The sequence below is a fragment of the Macaca thibetana genome, chromosome 2 (assembly GCF_024542745.1).
Source record: "Macaca thibetana thibetana isolate TM-01 chromosome 2, ASM2454274v1, whole genome shotgun sequence".
In the NCBI taxonomy this organism is placed as follows: domain Eukaryota; kingdom Metazoa; phylum Chordata; class Mammalia; order Primates; family Cercopithecidae; genus Macaca; species Macaca thibetana.
Window position 1 is genome coordinate 93,716,534 of NC_065579.1, and position 27,020 is coordinate 93,743,553.

At 40.6% G+C, this 27,020-nt stretch overlaps 1 protein-coding gene across 4 annotated transcripts; it reads left to right on the plus strand.

The window, feature by feature from the left end:
• Window positions 1-3,133: 3,133 nt before the first annotated feature.
• Window positions 3,134-27,020, plus strand: MOBP (myelin associated oligodendrocyte basic protein). 4 transcript variants are annotated; one of them, XR_007723480.1, is made up of 5 exons: window positions 3,134-3,339; window positions 3,598-3,909; window positions 14,720-14,943; window positions 25,283-25,366; window positions 25,484-27,020. XR_007723480.1 is itself a non-coding variant. In XM_050780481.1 (3 exons), the coding sequence occupies exons 1-3, from the start codon at window positions 3,134-3,136 to the stop codon at window positions 3,911-3,913; spliced, it is 492 nt and encodes a 163-aa protein (XP_050636438.1). In that variant the 3' UTR covers window positions 3,914-4,060. The 4 variants fall into 4 exon arrangements, 2 of the variants coding, with proteins under 2 accessions (XP_050636438.1, XP_050636437.1); XR_007723481.1 differs by lacking the exons at window positions 25,283-25,366; window positions 25,484-27,020 and adding an exon at window positions 16,740-16,817; XM_050780481.1 differs by lacking the exons at window positions 14,720-14,943; window positions 25,283-25,366; window positions 25,484-27,020 and having other exon boundaries at window positions 3,598-3,696; window positions 3,727-4,060.

Sequence of the window (27,020 nt, forward strand, 5' to 3'; positions counted from 1 at the left end):
TGGACTTCAAATCTCCGTATCCCATATTTCTTAAACAGTTGGGGTAAGAGCTAGATTTTCTGTTATTTGTGATGGGTGCCTGAGCCGTTCGGAAAAGGTGACCCTAGAAGGCCGGAGGAATTGGGAATGTCTGAGTTGCCTGTGAAGAGTTGAGTAACAGTCTGTATGTGCTGGGAACCTGAAGAAATTACTCCTGAAGGTTAGTCCTAAAGTGTTTCATTTCATTATTTCTCATGGAAGGAGAAACTCTAGATGAACTTAGCGACCTATGTAGGACTTGGGGAAAGGCTTGGCAGACGTTTAGGGTCTTTGCAATGAATCTGACCCTATAAGTCAGCTGGAGCTTCTCATTAGTCTATACATACCTGTCTGGATAAAGGGCTCCTTTGAATATATCTGATCATCTCCTTTTGAAAATTCAGCAATTTCTCTCCTAGGAGACTGCTACTCATCCTACCTTTCTGAATATCCATTACTCCTTCTTCCCACAGCTTGAAGGCAAGTCCACTCCTCCTCCTGGAAGCCTTCCCTTGACTGATTCCTCGCTGAGTTCACAGGTATCTCATCCATGCCCAAGTTTTGCCCCCTTCCATGAGGTGAAGGGCTCTCAAGATGAGAGCTTTAGGTCCTGAGTTTGGAATGCCCGTTTCTTTGTGGATGCCCTTGGCTCTTTAAACTCATGGTATCTCAGACCAACAAGATAATCTCCCTCCTTCTCATCTACTTAGACCTCTGATTAGCTGATGGCATGACTGTGTTCCCGGTCACACAGGTTAGACATTTCACCTGCCTCACTGCCTGGCTCTATTATTGGAAGTCCTGGCTCTATTACGTCTTCCAATTCTGCAGTGTAGATAGGATGAGGGCTCTCGGGGGTAATGCAATTCACTGTGTATCTGCTTAGGTATCAGTCATTCCCAAGCCCTCATTTTGGCCAAATGAAATGCCTCTGCCCATGAAGTTTCACCTTGTTCTCCAGCCCAACATATTGCCTTCTCTTCTGTGGACTTTTCATGCCATTGCGCCAGCACATTCTCATGTTCCAGAGCATGCTGACCTTGTATCACACTTACTGATGTCTGTGGACATTCCTCTACCTACGATGTGAGCTCATTGTGGACAGTATGTTTATCTGATCTACCCACTTCCTCATCTCAGTGACTTGTACCTATTTGGTCTCAGTAAATTAGGTTTTTCTGGCCATTAGCACATTATGTGCATTCTAACCACTTAAACTTGCCTGTATCTCCCACTGGTGGATAAGTTTCTTGAGGACTGGACTAAGCATGATTTAGCTTTGTGTCCAGTATGTGAACTGAGCACTGTGCCAGACAAAACCAAAGTGTATAATAAATATTAAATTAAATGGGCAAAGTTAACTTCATTTATCATTTAGTATTTATTACACCTTAAATAACTCCAACGTTAAAAGTTTAGGGTTAAAAAAATGAAAGGTTTGGCAAAAGCAGATGAGCCTATAAGAGAAATAGACAAGGAGAGACTAGAGATAGAGGAGGAGATCTAAGATAATGTGGTATCACAAGAAAGGAAAGAGTTTAGATGGAGACCAAATATGAAGACAACTGGTTTAGCACCATGGAGGTCTCTGGGGAGCTATGTAGAGTCATTTTTCCTTGGGAGGAAAGGACCAGGAGCCACAGTGGTTACACTGATGAGTGAGTGAGGGGGAGATGCAAAGATGGAGGGGAAAAGTATTAATAACTGTTCAAGAACTTTGCCTATACAAAAGAGGAGGGTAATAGGGAAGCAAAAAGACATGGGAGCAGGATCCAGAGAGGATTTTCATTTAAAATGGGGCATATGAGTATGTTAAAAGCTGATGGAGTGGGGAAAACTTTCTGGGAAAAATATAAAACCTTTGATAAGATCTAAGATACTTAATTACATAAAACTAATTATTTTTGCGTGATAAAATCAAGTGAGATATTGGGAAAGAATATTTTTAACATCCATAACAGATGTGACACACAATTTGGATGATCACAGAGATGCAAAAACAATGTATTTGTAACTGCATTCTACCTGCTTCTCAGCTGTCATTTCTATTTATAGCAGAAGACAACCACACCAACAGACGAAAAAATTAAACTATCCCCTCAATATTATTTAGTTATTTTTCTGTACTTATCCTTAAAAACCCAGATAATAGGTTCTGTCTTCAAGGAATCCATCCTTTCCCCATGATTTCCTTTACCTTTGTACACAATTGTATTGGTCACCATAACACTGTTTTGTAATTACATACTGCACATCTGCGTCTCCAACTTGACTCTGAGTTTGTTGAGAGCAGAGACATTCTCAGTATCCAGTTTATGCCCATTAACTATGTTGATTCTTGTTGTCTGATAGTCACGTAAGTCCCCTGTGGACTTCGGTGCTTTGTAGTGTTAGGTAGGACTATTTCTGCATTTGTCACATTCCTAAAAGGAATGTTTTCAGTCCCCAGCAAGTTCCCCTGTTGCCCCTTCTGAGTCAGAACCCACCTTCTCCAAATATAACTATGCTCGATTTCTAGCACCATTGATTAGTTTTGCCCGTTCTTCAACCTCATATAAAATCAGTCATACAGCTTGTTTTCTTATGTCTGACTTCTTTTGTTCAACATTAAGTCTGTGAGATCAAAATGTGTTGATGTATGTCAGCAGGTCAGCAGTTTGTTCTTTTTCCTTGTTGTGTACTATTTTATTGCATGAATGATGATTGTTTTAATAAATAACAATAAACCTTTTTTTTTTTTTTTTTTTGCTTTTTAGAGAAAAGTCTTTTCCCAACTCTAGAATATTATTTAGTCAAGAATATGTTTGGTTTTAAATGTTTTCCTATGTTACACGTTACACGGGTCTCTAAAACATAAGAAAAACAAGAGCCCATGTTTCTCTCCTTGAAAACAGGATTTTAAAAAATACACAAATGAAAATTAATGAACTCTTAGTAGAGTTCCTTTCCACGGAGTTGGGGGAAAGTTGCCCTTCCAGGGTTTTGCTCTGTAGGAACACCCTGAATGTTACCTTGGACTATGGGAGTAGCAGGGGGCTTCCTGAGTAGAGGGCTCCCTTGCCTGATGTGCTTTTATGTCTCTTTCCGTCTCCTTGCATCGGCGATTTCCAGTGAGATGAGTCAGAAAACGACCAAGGAGGGTCCCAGACTCTCCAAAAACCAGAGGTACTCCGAGCACTTCAGCATACACTGCTGCCCGCCGTTCACCTTCCTCAATTCCAAGAAGGAGATAGTGGATCGGAAATACAGCATCTGTAAGAGCGGCTGCTTCTACCAGAAGAAAGAGGAGGACTGGATCTGCTGCGCCTGCCAAAAGACCAGGTGAGCGGTCGCCCAGCCCCGCGGCACGGCTGGGCACAGCGCGTGGTCTCGGCTCCGGGCACGCCCCTCCCGCTCCGCACCCCACTCTTCCCCCCAGTCGGCTCCGGGTTAGGCTCCGACACCGGAAGGCACTCCAGGGAGACTGGAAGGTGGGTGGGGGAGCAGGGCCTTCCTACCTGTTTCCAGCTCCTGCCAGCGTCGCTTAAGCAGCCGAGGAGAGCCCTGGCTCCCGCCTCCAGCTTCTTTTGGCCCTCTCAGAACCAGCCGCCGTGCCACGTCCCCTCAGAAGCCCAAGAAACAGCCAGCTGCGCCCCCCGCGGTGGTCAGAGCGCCAGCCAAGCCACGGTCCCCTCCGAGGTCTGAGCGTCAGCCACGGTCCCCTCCGAGGTCTGAGCGTCAGCCACGGTCCCCTCCGAGGTCTGAGCGTCAGCCACGCCCCCGCCCAGAGGTCCGACCACCGCCAGCCAAGCAGCGTCCCCCTCAGAAGTCCAAGCAACAGCAGCGCAGCAGCCCCCTCAGAGGGCCAGGCGCCAGTCGTGGGGGGTCCCCCGTCAAAGCTTCTAGGTTCTGGTAACACCATCTCTTCCCTTTTGTTCCCCAGCCCTAAGGTTAGTAGCTGCTTCCTGTGTTTACTAACACCGGGCTGTCTCCACAGCCCTTTTCAGCCTTATTACCCAACCTGTGTAATCAGCTCCCTCCATTAAATCCCCTCTGGTTGAAATACCTAGTGTGGCTTCTGGTTTCCTCCTAGATGCTATTGGTGCATACTTTGGGTGGCTGTGGCCATTGCTTCCTTTGTTTAATAGGACTGGAAGTTGTTAATCTATCAATTGAGATTATAGACCATGGTAACAGATTGAATAAATGAGTTCCTGAATGCCTGTGCCTCAGGGAGATAAGGAATGGTGACTCTAATCCTTATATGTAAAAGGAGAGGGTAATCCATTGGACCCATCCATCCTCCCAACACACTTCATCTCATGTCAATCTCAGTGGCAATACCATTCATTCATTCACTCATTCACTTACTCAACAAATCCTATTGTATACCTGTAAAGTTCTATTTGATGTGCTGGGGGAAGGGAATATGGCAGCGAGGAAGCTGTGTTATTTGAGATTCACCAGGACGATATAAGAGAATAGGTGTCATCGTGTAGGGATCAGTGCCATAATGTTTTCGTAATATGCATGTACATGGGACCATGAAAACCATAAGCAGGGAGTTACTAGCTCTGCCACAGGAGTTTGGGGCTTTACAAGGGACATTTGGATAGGATGAGTAGACGGCAAAAGCAAGGTGAGTCATATAGAGACAAAAAGAGGGCCAGGGATGAACATGTTCACCTACCCTATCTTGGTAGGCTAGGTTTTTTCTTTCTTTCTTTCTTTTCTTTTTGTTTTGTTTCTTTTTTTTCCTTTTCTTTTCTTTTTTTTTTTTTAGCAGTTTTAGGTTCACAGCAAAATTAAGGGGAAGGTACAGAGATTTCCCCTAAATTCTTGCCCCAACACACACATGCCTGACCAATTTTTAAATTTATTTTTATTTATTTATTTATTTACTGTTCTGAAGGTATATCAGCATGCCAACTTTTTAGAGCTTTTATTATTTGGAAGTGAACCTGTTTATAAGTTGGTGTTAATTGTATTCTGATACCCAGCACTTCTGTAGCATCTACTGTGTGTAGGTATCACATAATGTTTACTGATTTAGGAGGAAGAAAAGTCAATGGGGGAGAATGTTAAAGATGCCCCTAGAGAATATGGTTTTTGGGTCACCACTAAGGCCTGGGCATCTGCCTTTTTAGTAAGAATTCACCACCCCCTCCCCTCAAGGTACAGTTATGTAGACAGTACACAGACTACACAATGATCAATGCTGACCTAAACAACCCATAAATGAATAATCCAGATTATTTGTGATGTGAGGTAAAGAAATGTGGAAAGTGACAAATTTATGGTACCAAAAGTGAAAGCATTAAAAAGGCACAAGATTAGGCAAGTTTAATTTGTGAAGGAAGTAACTACTCACTAAAACTTTAACAGCAAGTTGTATGACAGGTTACCTAGTCATTAACTGAGACCCTCTTAAGGAGCATGAGTAGAAGGGTCCTAGGAGAGGTAAGTATTGATATATGGAAGTAGTTAGAAAATGTATAAAACAGAGGAAATTAGTTGTATAAAAGGCATGTCACCTATGGTGGTGGCTTTGGGTGGCTGGAGTTCAATCAGGACACGGAAAGGAGTTAGAAGACAATGAAAGCAAACTTCACCATACTCACAGATTTGTCTGGACCTAACCTTGCTCAGTGTATTCACCTAAATTCAGGAGGTATCCTAGTGCTGGCGTGCTTTGACTCCCTCAGTTAACTAATCTCAGTGGGTATCAGAGAAGGTGCCTCCACAGGCTGTTATTACCTTCTTAGCCATTGTCCCTTACCTGGGAACAGAGGATCTGAAAGGCTTCATTCATAATGTCCCATGACTTCACTTATGCACTATCGGAGTCCTACTTGAGATATTCATTTTTCCTTCTTAGATTCCCAAAGGTCTTCAGGTAATATATTGGAGCCACTTCTTCGTCATATTGTCTATTCCTTTTATTGATACTGATTGACTATTTTGAATCGAAGGAGTGGGAGGCAGGTTGATAGGAAATATTTGCTCTTAAGCAGAGCTACTAACTTACACATGAAGAAAGGATAAAAAAGATTTTCTGAAGCCAACTTGCTTTCTGAAACAGTGCTATTTCTGAAGTATTGCTTGTAAAGGTTAAATAATTTTGGCAAAGGCCTAATTGGGTTCTTAATAACTCCTTTGGATAGGTCTTCTCAAAAACCAGAGAATGATGTAATATTAGAAACCGATTGTATGGTTGCAGCATCCTGATTAAACATGGTGGCATTCTTAATATTTGATAGGAGGTAACAGTGGCGTCTCCCTCTTAGTTTATTCTGTCCTCTCAATTCTGAGATTTTAGGAATTCACAAGGTTGTCCTTGCCTTTGGGTTTAACAGGTACGTCCTGGGCCTCTTTTGGTTTTAGTATTCTGCTTTTGGGAGCTGGGGATCTGTGGTTCTTTGAAAACCACCGTGGCTGTGGGTGGTTAATTTGGAGTCAATCAGTCACATATATTCAGAAGTGCTGTGTGTGCCTTTGACTCATTTTTTTCTGCACAACATGTTTTATATTATTAAATTGAGCCCTGCACACAAGCAGCCTGGCAGACTGTGATTTTCCAGGAAACAGCAGAGCTAGAGAAAAGGTCTGAGCTCTTTGCTTTCTGTTCAGGCTCTTGTTCTGCCTGTGTCTCAGGTTGCATTACTGCTTTTATTAGTTTGGGTGACTTAACTCTTGAATTTTACCCTACCTGTGGCACACCGTCTTTCCTATCTGGGAGCAGGCCTTTATACATCCTGGTGGTCCCTACAGTACAATGCTTATGCAGAGCAGATGCTTTTGCAGAGGCCTAGATTAGCCAGAGAGGCTTCCAGTCCTGGGAGCTGTGTGTTGTTTTGGAGTGTGACAGCCTCTGTCTGGTCACTGGTCCTTACCTGGTCCAGACCACATGGTTAACTATGCTTTCTCTGATAGCCTTAACCCAATTGTCTCTCATTCTCCTTCAACACTCATTTTATAAATCCCTGATTCTAGATTAAGCTCACCACCTGCCTGCATTGGTTTTCCAGCTGCTGAAGATGGTCATGTGTGCATAGAGCTGCTGAGCACAGTTTGGGAAAAGCTTTATAGCCTGGTGGGTTGGTGCCACCAAAAATGGATGAACCCCAGCTACTCCCCAGACTGTCTTGGCTCCACCAGCCCCTGCACATTCATCAGAATATACATCTGTCTTTAAATCCTTCCCCTCAACCTCAGAGGATGAAGCATTTATTCGCTGATGAGGCCAGTCCCCCACCCCTCCCTGTGATCTTCCAACCTCTTATCTCCTTTGGGGTCTTGCTGTACAACTTAGCAACCCTCCTAACCACTTCAGCCTTTGTATCTTGTCTCTTTCTCATTAGCATTTTGACATGTTTTGCTCTCTCATATTGACTACATGTTCATGTCTGGCCCTATCCTCTTTTCTCTCTACCTTAGACAAATTTTAAAAAGAATAGTGTAAACTCATCATCTTTACTTCCTCAAATCCCATTTGCTCTTCAATTCATTGTGTTCTAATTTCTTCCCTTAGCACCCCCGGCCCCTGGAATTCCTCTTGTGCAGATTCCTCCAGAAGTAACAATGCAAGGGCAAGAAGTTTATTTGGGAGGTGAAGGGGACACTGGAGAAATGTGGGAAGCAAGACAAGGGAGGGAAAGAGACAATTTAAAGAAAAAACATTATCTAACCAATTCTCACCACGGGTTCCTGGAACTTAGTCCTGCCGAGGACCCCTGGGGAACAGCGTAGACATGTGTGTCAGTTATCTCACCAGAGGGCTGGAGGAACTGGGATATTTATACACCAGTTCTTGTCAGTCGTTAGTTAGCCAATGCTGCTTCAAGGGTGGGGGCATTCATTCTTTGACACATCTAGCTTGTTAAGGAGATGGCAAAGTGGGCTGCAGCAGCAAGATACAAACCCTCAGGAAAAGAAAGGCAAGTGCTGGCACCTGGAAGTGGGGCTGAGCACAAGAGTGGTAAGGGCAAGGGGTTATGGCCAAGGCACCAGTAGTGTTTGCTCTAATGGTTACCTGTGGCCTTCATGCTGCTTTTCCTAATGAATGCTGAACCCAGTCTGTATATCAATGGTGCTTTCTGTTGGATTTGTTGGGCTGTTCTCTCATTCAGTCTTTAAACTCTCTGTTCTCTTGGTTTCTGTGACTCTCTTCCTCCTTTTCTCTGCAGGAACTTTCCTTCCCCATCTTCTCGTGAGTGCTTACTCTTCTGCCAATTGCTTAACCTTGAGGTGCCCTAGGGTTCCAAACTGAGCTCTCTGCTTATATGATTTTGCCTTCTCTTGTGGTTTTAATTATGACTCTCATGCTGATAACTTCTAAACCTTAATTCATCCTTGACATTAATATATGAGCCTATTCACTCAGCAGATCAATTTGATGTTGGAAAATCTAATCTGTCTACGCTTGATTTCTTTCCTACAAAGCTTGTTCTTCTTTTTGTTTGCTATCTCAGCAAATAACACAGCTGTCCAACTAACCCCCTAAGTTGGAAACCTAAGCACATTGTAACTTCCAATTTTCCCTTGCATATAAATGCCTGCCAATTTGACTTTCTGATGGGAAGGAGTGCAGGATTGAGATCAAGCTAGAAACAAAGTAGTGGGAATGGAGATAGTTGATAAAATAAGGCTCCTCCACAGCACGTATGGAGGGATTGGCCTTTGATGGGAACAAGAAAAGCTGTTAGATTGTGCGAAGTAGAGAGAGACCCATTAATAGGCATTAAGACAGAGGTGGGTCATGCCGGAGAATGAGTGAGCTAGAAGTTTGAGAAGGTTAGGGTACACCTGGAATGTTAGAGACCAGGCTTCTAGGCAGTAGTTAGGGCTGGCTGAGCTCAGCTCAACAGAGCTGTATATAAATCATTTGTTCTTAAGGAGCTCTTTCTCCAATGAAGGAAACAGATTGCCACCTCTGAAATCATCAGTAGAATCACACAACTCCACATCCACACTCTGCTTCTCTTCCAACTTGTTTGCCAAATGCCCTCACAACAACTGTTCTTAAACTTTACCATGTGCCTCCAGTGCTCTGACTCCTCCATTTTTATCTCCATCTATCAGACTCTTCACTTTCCAAATTAGAAATGATATCCCAACATTTTAATATATTTCACAAATACCCTAGAATCCCCTGCCTTCTGAATATTTGTCTTACACCCCTGGGAAAACCCCAGCCTTTGATGAACCCAACTAACTGGCTTCACCATGCTTGATTTTGGGCAGCTAAGCATCACTGGAGAAAAGCACTCAGCAGGACAATAGTAGCTGGGCATAAGCAGAATTGTGTTTATCCTATCACTAAGCGGTTTCCTTTTGGGCAGTTACAGTTCAATTGCATGCATTCAGACAAAAAAGGAAGCATATACTTCAAAAGTGTCATGTATGCACGTGTAGTTTATATGCTCACACAATACTCCACATGTATCAGGCTTACTGATGTATAATTTACATGTGGTAAAATTAAACTCTTTTGGCATACATTTCTATGCACAGAGTCCTATGACTACTGCCACAAGTAAGATATAGAATATTTTCATTATCCTTCAAAATTTCCTTATATTTCACCTTTGCAGTCAACTCCCCAACCTGTAGTAACCACTGACCTATCTTCTGTTCCTTTAGTTTTGTCTTTTGTAGGATTCTATGTAAGTGGAATTATATATTATTATAGCCTTTTGAGTGTGGCTTCTTTTACTTAACATAGTGCTTTTGAACCATGTTGTTGCGTGAGTCAATAGTTCTTTCTTTTTATAGTGGAGTAGTATATATAGAGTATATGTGTGTGTGTGTGTGTATATATATATACATATATGCATCCATATGCAACTATGGCACAACATTTTTTTTTTTTTTTTTGAGACAGAATCTCGCTCTGTCTCCAAGGCTGGAGTACAATGACGTGATATCGGCTCACTGCAACCTCCGCCTTCTGGGTTCAAGTGATTCTCCTGCCTCAGCCTCCTGAGTAGCTGGGATTACAGGCGTGCGCCACCACACCTGGCTAATTTTTGTATTTTTAGTAGAGAGGGATTTCACCATGTTGGTCAGGCTGGTCTTGAGCTCCTGATCTCATGATCTGCCCACTTCGGCCTTTCAAAGTGCTGGGATTACAGGCGTGAGCCACCGTGCCCGGCCCCAGCATTTTAATCTCTTTCACAAATATCCTAGAATCCCTTGCCTTCTGAATATCTGTCTTACACCCCTGGGAAAAACCCAACCTTGGATGAACACAACTATATATATATATGCATCCACATACAGTATATATGTATATAGTATACATATGCATCCATATAGTCTCTCTCTATGTGTATGTTTATATGTATGTGCATATATGTATATACATACGTGCATGTGTGTGTGTGTATGTATGTGTGTGTGTGTGTATATATATACACACACATATATATGGATTCACATACCACGGTTTGCTACTCACCAGTTGAAAGACGTTTGTTTCCAGTTTTGGTGATTATGAATAAAGCTGTGAACATTATGTGAACGTAAGTTTTCCTTTCTATTGGGTAAATAACTGGGACTGGTAATGCTGGGTAATATGGTAGATATTTGTTTAAACTTATAAGAAACAGCTAAATTATTTTCCAAAGAAGTTGTAACATTTTGCATTCCTGCCAGTAACCAGGGCTTATTGTTAACACTTGGTACTATCAGCTTAAAAAATTTTATTCATTCTGATTGGTATGTAATGGTATTCATTGTAGTTTTAATTTTGCATTTTCCTAATGGCTAGTGAAGTTGAGCATCTTTTAATGAGTACAAAGATAATCCACCAAAGACACTTATTTGGTGAAATCTCTGCTTAAATCTTCTACATATAAAAATTGGATTGTTTTATTATTGTATTTTGAGGGGTTTAAAAATATTCTAGATACAAGATGAGGGTTTTAAAAATATTTTAGATACAAGACATTTATAAACAATATTTTTTGCAAGCATTTTCTCCAAGTCTGTGACTTGCCTTTTTATTTTCTTAATAGTGTTTTGTGAAGAGCCAAAGTTTTGACAAAGTCAGATTTATCGAATTTTACTATCATGCTGGTCTTAATAGTAATTTTTATAAATTTTATAAATGTTTATAATTTTTATAAATTATAAAATAATAATTTTTAATTTTTGATACCCCAGTTTCTTCGCCTCTCTGATGAGATACAGATGAGATACTGATGTACATGTCTACACTGTTCCCCAGGGGTCCCCAGCAGGGTCACACTTTTTGTGTTATATTTAAGAAATCTTTTTCTAATCCAAGGTCACAAAGATCTTCTCCTATATTTTTTGTAGAAATTTTAAATTCTAGGTTTTACTTTTACAGTATTATCCATTTTAAGTTAATTTTTTTTGTAATGGTATGAAGTATGAATTGAGGTTCAATTTTTTTTGTATATGGTTTGCATATGGCTCAATTTTTTTTTGTAATTATTTCAGTTCAGTATCATTTGTTGAAAAGTTTCTCCACTGAATTACCTTTGCAATTTGGCCAAAAATCGGTTGATCATATATTTATAGGTTTATTTCTAGACTTTCTACTTTTTTCTATTACTTTATACATCTTTCACCAAAATCATACTTGATTACTGTAGCTTAGTAGTAAGTATTGAAATCAGTTAGTGTGAATTCTCCAACATTATTCTTCATTTAAAACAATTGTTCTGGTAAAAAATTATTCTAGTTTTTTTACTTTTTCATATAAATTTTCAGTGTGTCAGGTTCTACAATATATTATGGTAGAATTTTGAAAGGAATTGTGTTGAGCTTATAGATCAAATTGGGGAGAACTGTAACAATACTGAGTCTGAGAATTCATGAACATGGTATAGCTCTCTATTTATTTAGGTCTTTTTTTGTTTTGTAGTTTCTAGTACAATATGTACATATCTTGCCCATATTTTGTTTGGTTTATACCTGAGATTTTATGCTTTTTGGTGATATCACAAATAGCATTCTTTTTCAATTTTGATTTCTAATTGTTCATTGCTAGTATATAAAAATGTAACTGAATTTTGTATATTGATCATGTATCCTGTGATTTTGCTAAACTTACCTATTCTAGATTTTTTGTGGTAGACTCTAGGGTTTTCTATATTGCAAATTATGCTGTCTTTGAATAGAGACGGTTTGATATTTTTCTTTTCAATTTGTATGCCTTTTTTTTTAACAAGATTAAATTCTTGCCAAATTGGCTCTCTGGCTTATTACAAGGGATTACAGTCTGAAGGCCCAAGCCTAATAACACAAGGTGCTTGAGTTGGGTTGTTAGTTTATTCCTGTGCTTTCTTTATATCCTCATTTCAAAATATGGCTCAACTTTCCTCATGGCCTCTTGACTGATGTACTGTATTATCAAAACAGAGAATTGGCATGAGCATTCTTTGGATGTAAAGAATCACAGAGGTCCTAAATACTATTAGAATTACTATGGTGGTAATTGTTCAAAATTGCCTGATATCATCTTAATGGTTATGAGAGATGGTTACCAAAGCTCTAGGGATTGGATTTACAAGGTGGATTCAATTTCAGTTCACATTTGGGGACAATCTCAGTCTTGGAGGGAGTTAACATCTTGAAGAACAGTCATGTGGTAGTTGTCCATGTGTGGGCCAAAGACTGATGACACTTTCTTCTCAAACCCTACATGGCTGTGAATTATCTGTTTCCTCTATTCAGCTATGTGGGCAGTCTTTATAATTTCAACCTTTCAAAGCTGTGCTACAACATGATGACTAGAGCATTTTATATAGGACATGACTTTTGTGTACTAGTAACCTGTTACTTTCCTGTTTTGGGTTTGTCAGGGTGAATAATGTGGGGGTATTTTGTGGAAGCAGAGTCTAAAGAGTCATCATTATTGTCAGTGGTAAGGGGTACTGGCATAGCCCTGTGACTTAAGAGCCTTCACACCTCTTGCTGAGCAGATGGTCTCCCTTTCTGGAAGCTCCCTTGATACTTCCACCGCTATAATTTGGACATCTTTGCTGATCAGTTCACTTACTTGTCCATCTTCCTTGCTGGATGGAGTGTGCATAAGTCAGGATCAGAGAATCTTACACTCATTCCCCCAGGGCCTCACTCAGGGCCTGGCTGATGTTATTGACTGAATGAGCCCTATGAATACACTTGTAGTCAGTCTGGCACAGTGAGAAGGGCTCTGGCATCATTCCAACAACTGGAAATTAAAATGGAAAAAAAAAATTGAAAAAGTTTGAGTCTGAGCTCTGATGCCTGTGGATTTCCTGTGTCTGAATTACTTATTCTAAGTCACATTTTCCCCATCTGTAAAATGAGGATATTATCTACTTCATTAGTTCATCATATTTAGTATTAGGTAAGTGGATATTATTGGAACAATTATTTAATGGATACATTGTGTCATTTAACCCTAACTACTAGCATATTATCTCCAACTCAGTTGCCTTTCCTGGTTGATTTGGAGTTCAGGGGCTGTTGCTGTATAAACTGGTCATCCCCATTACCATCAATGTGGCTGCTATTGCCAATACAGTGCCAATTAGATAATTAGATGCTCATATTACCTAGGATGCCACAGTGGCTGATTGCAGAGATACTTGCTGAGGGTGATGCCTGGGATCTGTGGGCTTCCGTGCTGGTCTCAGCACCTGGGTTTTATATTCAGCAGTATCTGTGGGGAGTTCGAAAACACTCATGCGACCACATGTCTGGAGGTCATACAGGCAATCCAGAAAGTGTAGAGATTCCTTCCTCAAATTTCAAGGGATGTGTTCCAACCTTCCAGGCTACAATTCACTCTACAAGTTTTAATAACATATTTCTGCGTTTATTTTTTTCTGGTATCCTCAATCCAGTTTGAAAGGTATCAGCTTTGCTAGCTTGATATATCATTTGGGATTTTCAAAATGCTATTGCTAATATCCGAATATAAATTTTATTTCTAATATTAAAAGCTTTCCAAATTACACAAAAGCTGTGATCCTCATAAGTTTTGTCCCTAGAATAAAATTATGTGAACTTCCTAATCATGCATTTTGGTTTTTGTGTATTTGTTTTTTAAACTAAGAACTTTGATGATGCGCTGAAACTATTCGACATAGCTTCATTTCAAAGGCAGTCACATAGAGTTTTGCTGTCTAAATAAATTAAAGCTGATATCACACAACATTTCAGTTGGGTAAGCTTGCAGGCAATGCTTGTCTGGGCCACACATTTATAATGTCTAATGTCTTTATTGGATGTTGTTTATCTCCTTCTTGAACAAGATTTGTTCCCCCATCAAAGTGGAAACATGTCAGTATGTTCACAATTTTGTAAGTGCATATACTCTATGTGTATATGTATGTACATTCACATCTTCATGTCTATAAGTAGTAAAATTTTTTTTCCAGGAGTGGGTGTACTTTAATTTCCTTTGTGTTTTTCTATGTTTCAAAATTATCTACAATGATTAACCAGAAAAGTAACAATTGTCATACTTAAAATAGAACTTTTAAAGAATATCTTTCCTAGACTCAGGCCAAGAAAAAAATATTATCATATCATTTTTGACCAGAGACTACCAGAATTAAGAAATTAAAGAGAGGGATTTTGCAGAATCCCTCAAAGGTAGTCTCAAAATCCACAATTATATTAACTGAGCACACAGAGAGAGAGAAAGAGTATACATCACCTACCTGTGTCATGTGTTTTTCTTTTTCTCTTTGTAAACCAGATTGAAAAGGAAGATCAGGCCAACCCCAAAAAAGAAGTGATCAAGGAAGAGTTTAAAGTGAATGAACGGCCTTGGCTCCTGGACTCATTGCTTCACAACTCATCTACCCTTGGATGAAGTTATCTGGCTTCAAATATTATGCAGGGACAAACACCTGCTGATGCAGCAACTGCTGATGCTCATGGTCCCCATGGCCTGGGGGCCTCAGGGCAGCCTGCCTGGAGGTGAGCAGGGCTATCTCTGTGTGTTGTACTCCAGTCAGGGGGTTCCAGCAGCACCCGCAGGCTCCAGAGCTCAATGCACAGTTCTTTTTGTTTCACCTGCAGTCCTTTCTTCTCCAGGATATGCACAGGTCTCCAGGGTCTTTCATGGCTCAGGGTCAGGGTCACTCAAATGCCAACCCACATGTTGTCCTCCAAATATTCCCTTCTATCCCTGGCATCCTGTTGCTGAGCTCAACTTTTACTTTTTGACTTTCTCCTTTGTAATTAATCTCTATCTGGGTTTCTCTCTTTCTCTGTGCCATTTGGTTTCCTTAATTAGTTCCCTGTGCCAGCCCACAGTCAGAGTCATAATTGGCTCTGGGGAAGATCCAAGTTATTTTCTGAGTAAGATATTAGACTGCCATATGATCCAGAGATGCAAAGAAATCCCTAGAGAGTGTAGGAGTTGTCTAAATCCATGTGTCAGTTGTAGCCAGCGAATTGTGTTGAAGCAGAGAGAAAAAGCATGAAAAGCAGCCCTCTCCCACTCCTCAGGGCCCTGTCTCCAACCTTACATGAGGCTTTTTGAACATCTCCTCCTGGCCCAGCTGGGGTGAGAGCAAGTCCTCTAAGGCACTGCCTTTGAGTCTTGCTCAGCCCATCTGAATGATCCCAACTCTAGAATTGACTGTTTTCAAATTGTGTGACCTTGGGAATGTTATCTGGCTTCAACCACAATGCCCTACCTCCAGCCCCTCTCCCAAGTGATCCTAAATACATGGCTGTTTCCCCCGACCCTACCCTACCTCGGGACACAGGCTCATGGCCTTATGGCACTTCACCACCAGAAGGGATGCTCAGAGTTCCTATTTCCACATCTAACCCGCTAATTCCTGGGAAAATCTGAGGCCTGGTCCCCCTAGTGCTTTCCCTGGCTGGCCTCTCCACATTTTCATTTGATGGTGGAGTGAGATCAGGAAAAATAGGAGAGGAACTTTGCCCTGGGGGAGAAGAGAGTTAAGTGTGGAAAGGGGTGAGTTATAGGAGGTTAAGCAGTCCAAGATTTCTCTCCCTGTGCAGGAGGCCATTTCCTGATGTGAGGGGGTTTGAACCCAATTATAATGGGACAGGGTTGGGTATTGACTTCCCATCTCTTCTCTCTGTTTTTCTCCCACTATCTGTAGCCCAAAACTCTTGCAGAGGACTTTGATCTTTAGTATGCACTCTTGGTCAGGGTCCTAGGAACTAACCCCGATCCTCACTCCACCCAGATCTACCACATCCCCTACACACAAACACATGCTGCGGGGAGGGAGTTTTCCCCTGGGTCAAGTGGAGGATCCTTGTGCTCCTGTGGACTGGGCTGTGTGTGTGTGTGTGTGTGTGTGTTGGGAAACTTAGCTTTCAGAGAATGTCTTTGGGCTCTCACTTTCTCTCTCACACACAAATTCTGGGGACTTCTCCAAGTCCCTGAGGAACCTGACCACTGAAGCTGATCATGAGATGATTATATGCCAACACGCCGCCTTCAGTGGCCTGGCCTTGACTTAGGGCTGCACTGTATTCTCAGCAGTGGCCTTGCAGGAGCCCTTTTGAACTGCTTTCCCTATTCAACCCAGAGTTGGGGTGGTGGGAGAAGAGGGGTTGGAGTGAATCCATCTCTATTTAAATTCCAGCTGGGATTACTCTGGGAGTCTTCCTGGCTTGTTTTGGGCCCAAACTTAGCTACATTGTTTATTGGCTCCCAAAGTCGGGATTGGAGAGTGAAAAGATGCAGGCGGTGAATCCTTCTGCACTCTCCTCCCCAATCTCTCCAGTGCTTTTCTACCTAGGAGGCCAGTGGAAGGGAGAAGAGGCCATGCCGTAGCCCACAAGGCTCATTGTTCTTCCAGGCTTGGTTCACTCTGCTTTTGATTCAGAAGCTCTTTCCCTACCCAACAAGACTACACTTCCTTGCCTTCTTGCGTTCTTTCTTTTTGTACATATAAACGGTGTGTTGTGATATATTCTCAGTGCTTGTGCCTACCTTGGAACTCTGTTCTTGCTGTTCACTCCACATGTGATACTCTGGTCCAAGATCTTGGCCAGGTGCCTTCTGCTCAAATATCATCTCAGAGGTGCTTCCCTTGAAAACTCGGTGCTGTTTCCATAGTTACTCTATTTGATCACTCTAAGTTTTGTTGTCTTCATAGCACTTATCACCCTCTGGAACTATTCTGTTCATTTATTTACTTGTTTAATGCTTGGCTCTTTTCCCCTCCTAATGTAAACTCCATGATTGCCAACATCTGTTTACTTGCTCCAGTTCCCCCCTCCCCACTTGTTCCTGGCACTAGTAAGAACTCAATAAACACTTGTTGACAGAATGAATGTTTGTTTGTTGTTTTTTATAGGAATATTTTTTCAAAAGTTCAGATATTTTTAAGAACTCAAAGGTGTCCATTGTATTTAGCAACAAGGAACTGTTGGTGACAGTGTAAGGCACTCTCTGTGTGAAGTAAATGGGAGGCGAGGAACAGGAATTTGCAATTGTAGATGCAACCCTCTCCACTAGGCTTGACCATGAAGGAAGGCAGAGGAATAGGGCAGGGGCTGGAGTGTTGCACTTACTGAGGAGGCACCTGAGCATGTGAAAGTGCTGCTGGGAGGGTGGCGGCAGAGTGGGTGTGTGAAGGAGGAGGAGTGGATCACTGATGGAGCCAGCAGCTGAGGAGTTGAGGGGGCCAAATCAGGCTCAGGTGAGAGGATCAGGCATGGAGCACTGGAAAAGAGGGAAGGAGAAAAGGAGAGTGTAGATTATGGTGGATCTGCAGACTTAGTAGCAGGACCTTGAGGCGGTTTCTGCCTGTGGTTTTGATTTCCTCTGCAAAGATGGCCTGTTCACAATGTGGGTGATGGTGTTGGGGTCAGAGGCATGAAGATGGGAGAGAGAGTTATAAAGAAATCATTTCAACTCACATCTTTGAAATGATCTATATAATTCTTTCTCTACATGAATTTATATTTTTATTTATTTTTTTAAAATTCAAGATAACATCTTGCCACTACATTTTTGCCTACAACTTCATATTTAGATCTAAATTCCAGATCTAAACTTGAGGCTCATATGGTTTCAGGTGGAAGAAATAAGAGTTGGAGAAAAAAAAATGCAGAGTCTAATCTTCCCAGCGAATAAAGATTCACGGGGAAACTTTGACGAAGGGAAGCTGCAAAAATTCCACCAGATTACAGGGAGATGGACTTGTACTCTGAGACAGTAATTTGTTCCCTGTCCATCTAGGCTGCTGTTCTTACACCAGAGAATGTGGAAACTCAGGGCTGGAAGGGCCCTGGGAGGGCTTCCTGCCTGCCTCCATCACATACGTCTCTGTCCAGTTAATAACACCATTACCAGGTATTTAGTATCTCTACCTGAGTAAGATGAAGTGTCCTTAGTGGAAAAAGATGATACTGTTGACCCAAGAGTAGGGTGTGCAGTTGTTACTTGGAGAGAATTTGCGTACTCACTCTTTCTATTGTAGTGGAGGTATATACTTGCAGGAACAGTTGGGTAAGGCGAGTGATAAAATAACTTCTTATTGAACATCAACTACGCATTCACCTTACATCACAGGATGCTTTGTGTTTGTAAATGGGAAATGAGAGAGATTTTCATGACCCCCATGGCCACTGAAACCATGACCTTTACCTTACTACCATGATGCGGCAACCTAGAATTTTCTAAACAGAGATTGGTTTAGAGTACCCTAGCGTACTTGGAGATCCCACTATATGAGATAAGAGGAAGGTGGAGCCAGTAGGACTCCAGGCCACACCTTCACATCAACAAAAGTAGTGTTTAGTGTCTATGCTGACTCCTAACTTGATATAGATGAAGGATTTTACTGGAACAAAAGAGTCTGACTACATTTTCACGAATGCAACAAATATTGATAGAATCCTCGTGTTAGTGATTTTTCTAAATGGTTTACTGAATTAAAGAGTGTACTCTTTGACAGGTTTGGGTTTAATTGACTGGTATTTCAGTGACTACTCATTTCCTCTTAGGCAACAATTTACCTATCATCAAGTTCAGTGCTTTGACTTTGATCAACTGACTGGGTTAACCAAAGTGCAGATAAGCAAAAGAACACATATTAGGAAACAGTCCTGATAATTATTCCTATATTTTCAGTTTTAAACAAATTTATGTAAAAGTATCATATTTTACATGGCACTAAAATCCATTTCTGTTGCATAAGCTACATTGACATATAAACGACATTGGTAAATGTAAAATAGGTTTGAGGAGAGTAGAGAAAACAGGAAGCTACAGCTTAAGTAGTGGCCTGATGTCATAGCAAATCAGTTATCTATCAGATTTTGATCATTTGGCTCAAAAAGATCTCTTAATAAAACGAAGTTCTAAAAAAGTATTAAGTCTAATTTCCAGCATTCATATTGGGTTGTGAAGCATATGCACTCTCTTAAGAGTCAATTCATTACCTGAGGCTGGGGATCTGTGGGACCCAGTAGTGGTGTCTGGAGAGACTGGTGGGCCCCTCTCTAGAACCTAAAAGATGCAAGGATTTTGTAGAGGGAAAGGTAAATAATGCCAAGTTACTGGGGTCTAGAAAGAAAGTTTTCTTTTGGAGCAAGAGGGTGTAAGTTTCTAAAGTTCCTTCAGCAGGGATGTTGGTCTTTTAGTTAGGAGGTTTAAAATCACTAGGAAGACAGGGTGAGGAAGAACGTCTGGGTCCCTGTTTGAGACGGTAACTGATGGTGGTGGAAGTCCTTTCTGCAGTGAGTTAATGGTGTGTATTTCTGATAAAGGTGGGAAGTTATTTACATTAACATTAACCAAATCTACCCTTCATGCAGAAAGAAAGAGCTCTTGGGTCATTCTCTATTAATGAAACCATACCAGGGTCAATATTAGAGTGTCTCTGTCTCTGAAATACAATGAAAATAATTCCCTGGCCCAGGTGGTGGCCCATGCTACCTCCAGGCAGTTCTACTTGATTAATGATGCAATGGAGATAATCCTATTGCATCCACCATCAAGGAGAGTTGGATAGTCTGTCATTCAGAGGAAGTGGGACTCAATAGACATTCTGAGTATTTATTAATTGAATCATGTTTACATGCAGATCAGAGGGTAAAGTTTTTCTTTACACCTTATATATCCTTCTCTTCCAAGGTAGAAGTCCATTCACAAACAATTCACTGCTAGGCAGACCTTTTTCCTAACAAGAACAGGTGGATGGCATAGTGGGGATTAGAGCACCTCAGCCCTCACAAGGGCATGCTATGGGATGCCCCAGGCTAGAAGCCCTAGGCTGGCTTCTAGGACCTCTTATTGATGGAAGTTATTTCATGGATCTTCCTGGATTTGATTTTATTTCTCTAATCTCCTAAGCACATCAACCTTTGGGTTTGCTACCTGTAATTTTTGTCTTAAGAAGGCAGCAACTCTATTCTTTCCAGAAAGAAATCTCAATGCAGGAAGAAGAAAAAGCCTGGTATCCTGCCTGTTTTTGTTCTCATGGAGATTCAACAGATTTTTATATAATCTGTTTTTATTAAAATTCACTCTGCATTTCTTGAATTCTTTGTGAACATCCTTTCTCCTGTAGCTGACAGCTTCTGTTCTTTCTCTTAGGGCTTATGAGCTTTCTGAGTCAGATCCTTTAGCAAAGCCTTAGTTTTCTGCTCAGGGAGATCATTAAGGATCTCTACTGCCAGCTGCAAGATTTTGCATGTATTTTCAACTAGAGCTTTGGCTGGCAGCAGTTAAAAAATCATTTTCCAAGTTTAAATTTTTTTTCTTCCAGCTGATGCCTTGCTGACACTTCATTATTTGGCTTAGAATATAAATGGTATCTTTTTTTTTTTTTTTTCCAATTCTTGTTAATGTGGATTTTTGCATTGTCTGATGACCCTAACTTTTCATCTTCTTACCATGGTAATCTGCCAGTTAACTCTTAATTTTCAGATCATCTAGTTCATTTCCTTTTTTGTGCGTTTTCTCCTCTGGCTCAAAGATCAACTGCTTTCAGCTGTCTAGTATATTTATTCATAACTGCAACTGCATTATTTTCCTAAACCACAGCTTCTTTCGGAGACTTGAGATCTTATCTGATTTGCTCACTGCCTCAGTAGGTAGGGGGTGGGGCAGGAGCAGTTAGGGGCAGAAAGAGACCACAGCCTTCTATTTACTGAAGCCTCCCCATGCCCCTCCAAACAATCTGTACTGTCACCTCTTTTCTTCTAACTCCTATCTTCCATTTCTTTCTTCACCTCAATGCCTACATCTCTGATCACAATATCTGTTTTTTTTTTTTCAGCTTAAATTTATAGAAGATCTTTGTTGATAGATTTGTAGCGGAGCTACTTAACAACCTTTCTATATTTTTATTGCTCTGGACTTTATACTTCACTGCTTTCTCTTTCCAGTTCTTGCCCCTGGCTGCTGACTCTGATTTTTCCCAAACCAGTCCTGCTCTGATTTATGCAGTTTCCCACCATCAAGCCACCAGCAATGAGCCCTGATAATGGTGCTGACCCACAGCCAGGTGCATTCTGTCTCCAAGTCTCTCTAATTCCCACATGGCCTGCTGACACAGTTACATTAGATTACGCTGGATTAGTCCTATCACTGCTGAATCTGCTTTCCTTAACTTGTGTTCACCTACAATTTTAACTTACTATTACTTGCTTTTAAGTCTTGTTTTAAGTCTTCATTACTTGTTTTAAGTCTTCAAAAGTCCTCAGTCAATGTTTGAACACAGCTTCTCATGTGACACTTTTCCTCTTCTGGTCTAAGTTTCTTTTTGGTGAGCTCTTGGGGTCCTATTAAGAGAATTTCTGCAGTCCAGAGAAGGAGGAGGGAGCATCTGGTACCAAAGTACCAAATGTGTTCATGAAAGTGTGTGTGTATGTGTGTGTGTGTGTGAGAGAGAGAGAGAGAGAGAGAGAAGAGAAAGAGAGGAGAGAGGAAGAAAGGAAAAGAGATTGGTCTTCCCTTTTTACTTTTTGTAGCTTTCTTCTTTCTGCTGCTTGTTGTGTTTCGGGAGAGGTAGTTTTCCTCCCTTCGATTCCCTATGTCTCCTTGCTGAAAATCACACTGACAGGAAGTCATGGCTCCTGATACAGTAAACCTCAGGCTGGTCCTTGCCCATCCAAGAGGTTTGACTGGCAATTCACTCTAATTTCTTCTCCCTTCTGACTTGTAAAACTCAAGTATCTGTGAAAATGAAAAAACTTTAGGGTACATATCTTACCCAACATGGCTTTATAAAGCTGCTTCTTAAGGCAGCTCTATATTATTATTATTATTATTTAGACAGAGTCTTGCTCTGTTGCTCAAGCTGGAGTGCAGTGGCACAATCTCGGCTCACTGCAACCTCTGCCTCCCAGGCTCAAGCAATTCTCGTACCTCAGCTCCCAAGTAGCTGGGATTATGGGCATGCGCCATCACACCCAGCTAATTTTTTGTATTTTTAGTAGAGACAGGGATTCACCATGTTAGCCAGCCTCACCTTGAACTCCTGGCCTCAAGTTAATCCTCCCACCTCAGCCTCCCAAAGTGCTGGGATTACAGGTGTGAGCCACAATGCCTGGCCAGGCAGCTGTATGTTTTAAACATTTAAGCCACCATTAGGATATAACTAATTTAGAACAATGTTATATAGTGACTGTCTCATACAGGGAATGCAACAGCCAGCTTGGTTGTGCCAGGACATTATTTATACTGGGGAAAAATCAGGCTTGTGTGTATATGTGAGTATAAGATTTATTTTGTCTTAAAATCTGAGCCCCCTGTTTAAAATTTTTTAAGGGACTAACCAACTTTTGCTCTTCACTCTTAATGCTTTTTCTTTCGGAGTCCACCTTTCATGGAACCCTGCAGCATTAAACACTTTTATATTTGTAATATATTTAAAAGATAAAAATGAAAGTGTCTGCTCCTAAGTTCATGGGCAAGTCCATTCATCACAAGTATTGCTGGCCAACAGAGTCAATATTTGCTGACTGAGTAAATAATGAAACAGTATTAAAGACGAAGTCATTTATGGTTTTACTGAGTATATAAAGACACAAAAATGAAAATTCCAACTAAAAAACAGAGGGTCCAAACCATAACTTTTGATGCCAAAACTATGCAGCTACCTCAGAGGACAGGTGAGCACACCTAAGTGTATAATACCATCTTCTCCTCTTATGCTACCATCTTTGCCACCCACATGGGGCTTGATGCCAAGAATCACAGGTACATTGCACATAACCTGTGTTGACAAGTGCTCATTTTAATTGGTTGATGGTCTTGTGGTGGTGAGTGGGTATGGGAGGAGAGTGGGTCTGGACTAAAGGTATGGAACCAGGTTAGCTCTCACATTCTCACCAGAAATTGGAGTTGACCACAGCAGATATTGCTTCTCTATGTGTATGTAAGGTAGTTCAGAGAGAGGAACCTGGAAACAAATATCCCTGTAGTGGAATTCCTGTTTGAAGGTTATTACTTGTGTGACCTTGGACAAGGGACTGAAGGTCTCTAAGCTTCATTTTACAAGTGAAGACAACTTTTTTTTAAAAAAAAAAACACATTAAGCAGTTAGTATAAAGCTTGCATGTAGGTAGCGCTCATACAGCAAAACAAAAAAAGTTGCTTATTCACATGTTCATAGCACTATTCACTATTTGCATTTGCTCTTATACTCATATGTGTACTTGATTATTACTTGTCTCCACCACTAGAATGTAAAACTCATAAGAGCAAGAACCATGGCTTTATACCTTGATGTTGTCCCTCATTTATCCCCCCAATTATTTGATATGGACAACCATTGTTTTCTGGAATGTATGGAAACAGTTTTGAAAGCATGGCCTTCAATCCCCCTCTGATCTACTTTTTTAAGCCACCATGCTATTGATTTGGCAGAGTATGGACTTAGTTTACTTTCTACTCTGCTACAATACACAGACTTTGCCTAGAAATGTCCCATTTTTGTAATTCATTTTGAAAAGATAATTATAATAGCGAGAAACGTAATTATTATCAAAGTAAATATCTCATTCTCTTTCTTAAGATGCACATAGTATCAACTTTTACACAAAAGGGTCCCTATACTGTAAGATTTGCAGTAAGTTGCTGACCTCTTTCCTAAAACTTTCAGGTTGGTTTTGCCCTCCAGCTCAACCAGTTATTCAATAATTATATCTGTGATTTAGACAAAAATATGACTTTCTTCCTAGTGGGGAATAAAGCACTTGAAGGGCTGCAGCCAGAGACCCTGTGCTAGCCTAGGACCAAGAGCAAACTAATGCCATCCATTTAGAGCAAAAGAAATGGGCAGAGTCCTTCCTCTGTGACCAGTGAATTTTGGATGCACTGCAGTCCTTTGCCTTCATTATTCAGAATATCTAGAAGTAGATGACACAACGTCAGATCTTCCACAAGAACCCTTGCCACCATTCCACAGAGTAACTCTCATGATCAAGGTGCTTGGTCCTACTTAAGCTAACCAAAAATTGGCTTTCACAAAACAATAATCAACTAATCAAAAATCCTTGGACGTTACAAATCATTTTTCCTCTGCCCTGAGCAGTATTTCCATGGGTATTTCTATATAGGCTTATCTACAGTTAATATTTATAAAGTAAGATTTCACTGGAGTATATTCGCCTCTCAGTTTAATCTGATATATATCTTGATTTTTAAAAGAAATCATCTGATTTGTAAACATACACTCAGTTTCTTGATATTTCTTCTTAACCTATGGCCTAAATCTTGACGATTTTGCTAAATTTCAATACCTTCCCATAAGAGCAAATTTAGTAAATTAATACACCTTCCAGTTGTTGGCATTTTGAGAACACTGGCTCAAAGGAAGTGTCAGGAAAATGGGCAAGAACTGCAATCTTGGAAAGGACATGGAGTTATGTACCAAAAACTGGGCTGATACATGGTTTTATTTCTCACTAGCTGTATGAGCTTGGGAAAGTCATTTAACCCATCTGTGCCTCAGTTTCTTAATTAATGATTGACTTGCCTTCCCCACAGTGCAATTGTACAAACCAAGGGAAATAAAAGTTTTAATTTATCCCTGCCGAGTCCTGATGGCTAAGAAAAAATTATAATCTAAAGGTTTAGCATACCTAGATGAAAATATGTTTTCTGAGGGAATATCATAAAGTGGGGGAGGGGCTGGGATTGCCACCCTTCAGACACGTCTCACCCTCTTGGTCAAGGAGCAGTATCTATTTGTGAAGAAAGGAGGGAGGCCAATCGGGGATGCATAGATACAACCACTGGGAGAATAACTGTGGGTTGAACAGCTGCATATAGAATTGTAGTTTGACAGGTTTTCCTGTCCATTAGCACTTTGAAGATGTCATCCCATTGTCTTCTGACCTCTGTAATTGCCACGGAGAGATCTGCTGTCAGTCTGCTTATCCTTCCATGGTAAGTAAATTGTGTTTTCTCGTTGTTGCTTTTAAGGTTTTCCTCTTTGTCTTTGGTGTTCTGAAGTTTCACTATAAAGTCACTAAGTACGGATTTATTTTTATTTATTCTGTTCAGGACTCAAGTTTCTTCAATCTGAAGATACATGTCTTTCTCCAGGGACATGCGGAAAAAAAAAAAAAAAAAAGATGTTGCACAACCATCAAAGTGGCAAAAATAAAAAAAAAAATCAAGTATTGGCGAAGATGTGGGGAAAATTCTCGTAAGCTACTGATGAGAATTTATAAACTATTATGACACCTTTGGCTTGCAATCTGGGGATACTAGCAAAGCAGAAAATTGTATAACTTGTGATCAAGCAATTATGATTTTAGGCACCCATCCTAGAGAAAACTTGAATTCATAGAAGAAATAGGTACACGTAAATCTGTTCAATGAATCATTGTTTGGCATTGAAAAGAGGAGAGAGATAAAAAGAAATTACCAAAATGTCCACCAATAGAATGAGTGAATCACCTGTGGTATATTCATAAATAAAAATCTTAAGTAGAAGTTAAAACAAATCAGATATATGCACCTTAGATAGATAAATTTAGAAGACAAAATGAGGAACATAAAAAGCAAATAGCAGATGGCAAATGTAATATAATGTACTATGCATAAATTTTAACAACACACAATATTATATTGCATATTGCCCAATAAGCAGAAGCCATAAGGTCTCACACTTTCCTTATAATGCAATAAAATAAAAATGACAAAAAAGTAAAAGGGTATTCCAAAAATAAAACTATCCTTTTGGAAAAAAAATTTTAAAATAGTTCCTGATTTGAAGACGTAACAGAAATTAAAAGCCATATACAAATGGTTAACAATATTAGGTGGACATATTTGTTTGAAGAGATGGGTGAAAGATAGTTGAAAAGCCTGGGGGTATTTTCAAGGTTATATGTCTTAGAAAACAAAAATACTTGTTTGGGTTCAATTTTGGATCTGGGCTTGTTCTTGTGGCTTCTGATGATTTCTGACATGGGGAAAAATGGGAAGAGTTGAAATACATCCTTCTACCCAAACCTTCCTTTAGTAATAGGTAGCAAAATGAAGAAGAAAATAGAATGTTGCAGAATGTGGAGGGATGTAAAATGGACAGTACTAGGGTAGAGGGAAAGTCAGATTAGAGGAAAGAAAGAGCATCAGGAACAGTCTTGTGCTAGGAGCTGGTGTGGCCAAGCACAGTCAGATGCCCAAAGATCCAACAAGGCCATGGTTCTGTGTCCTTGAGTGGGCACAACCATTCCTAGCCAAGTTTAAGAGGGAAGTAAAAATATGGGGGCAATGTCAGACGAAGTCTTGTTCAGGGTATGGGGCTAGGATGAGAGAGAATGCCACAGAATAGGGAGGAAGAGTGATAGATCCAGATGAGATACAGCTCAGAGTGCCATGCCCCCAGAAAGAGGAATCAGGCAAGTACTGTCCCAAGGCAGCTGGAGAGTGAGGGCTGAGTGCCCTGGCTTTCTCACTTGGGGAGACCATGGGTCTCTGTGGAAATTCCAATAAAAAGGCAGGGAAATTTGACTGCATGGAATCTTCAGGTAGAAATGTTTCTCTTGCCTAAATTCAGGTGCTAAATAAACAACAAAATGGTAACCTCTAC

Coding starts and splice junctions, on each gene's coding strand:
- MOBP (XM_050780480.1), top strand. CDS start 3,134: ATGAGTCAGAAAACGACCAAGGAGGGTCCCAGACTCTCCAAAAACCAG. Junction 3,340..3,597: donor TGCGCCTGCCAAAAGACCAG/GTGAGCGGTCGC, acceptor TGGCCCTCTCAG/AACCAGCCGCCGTGCCACGT.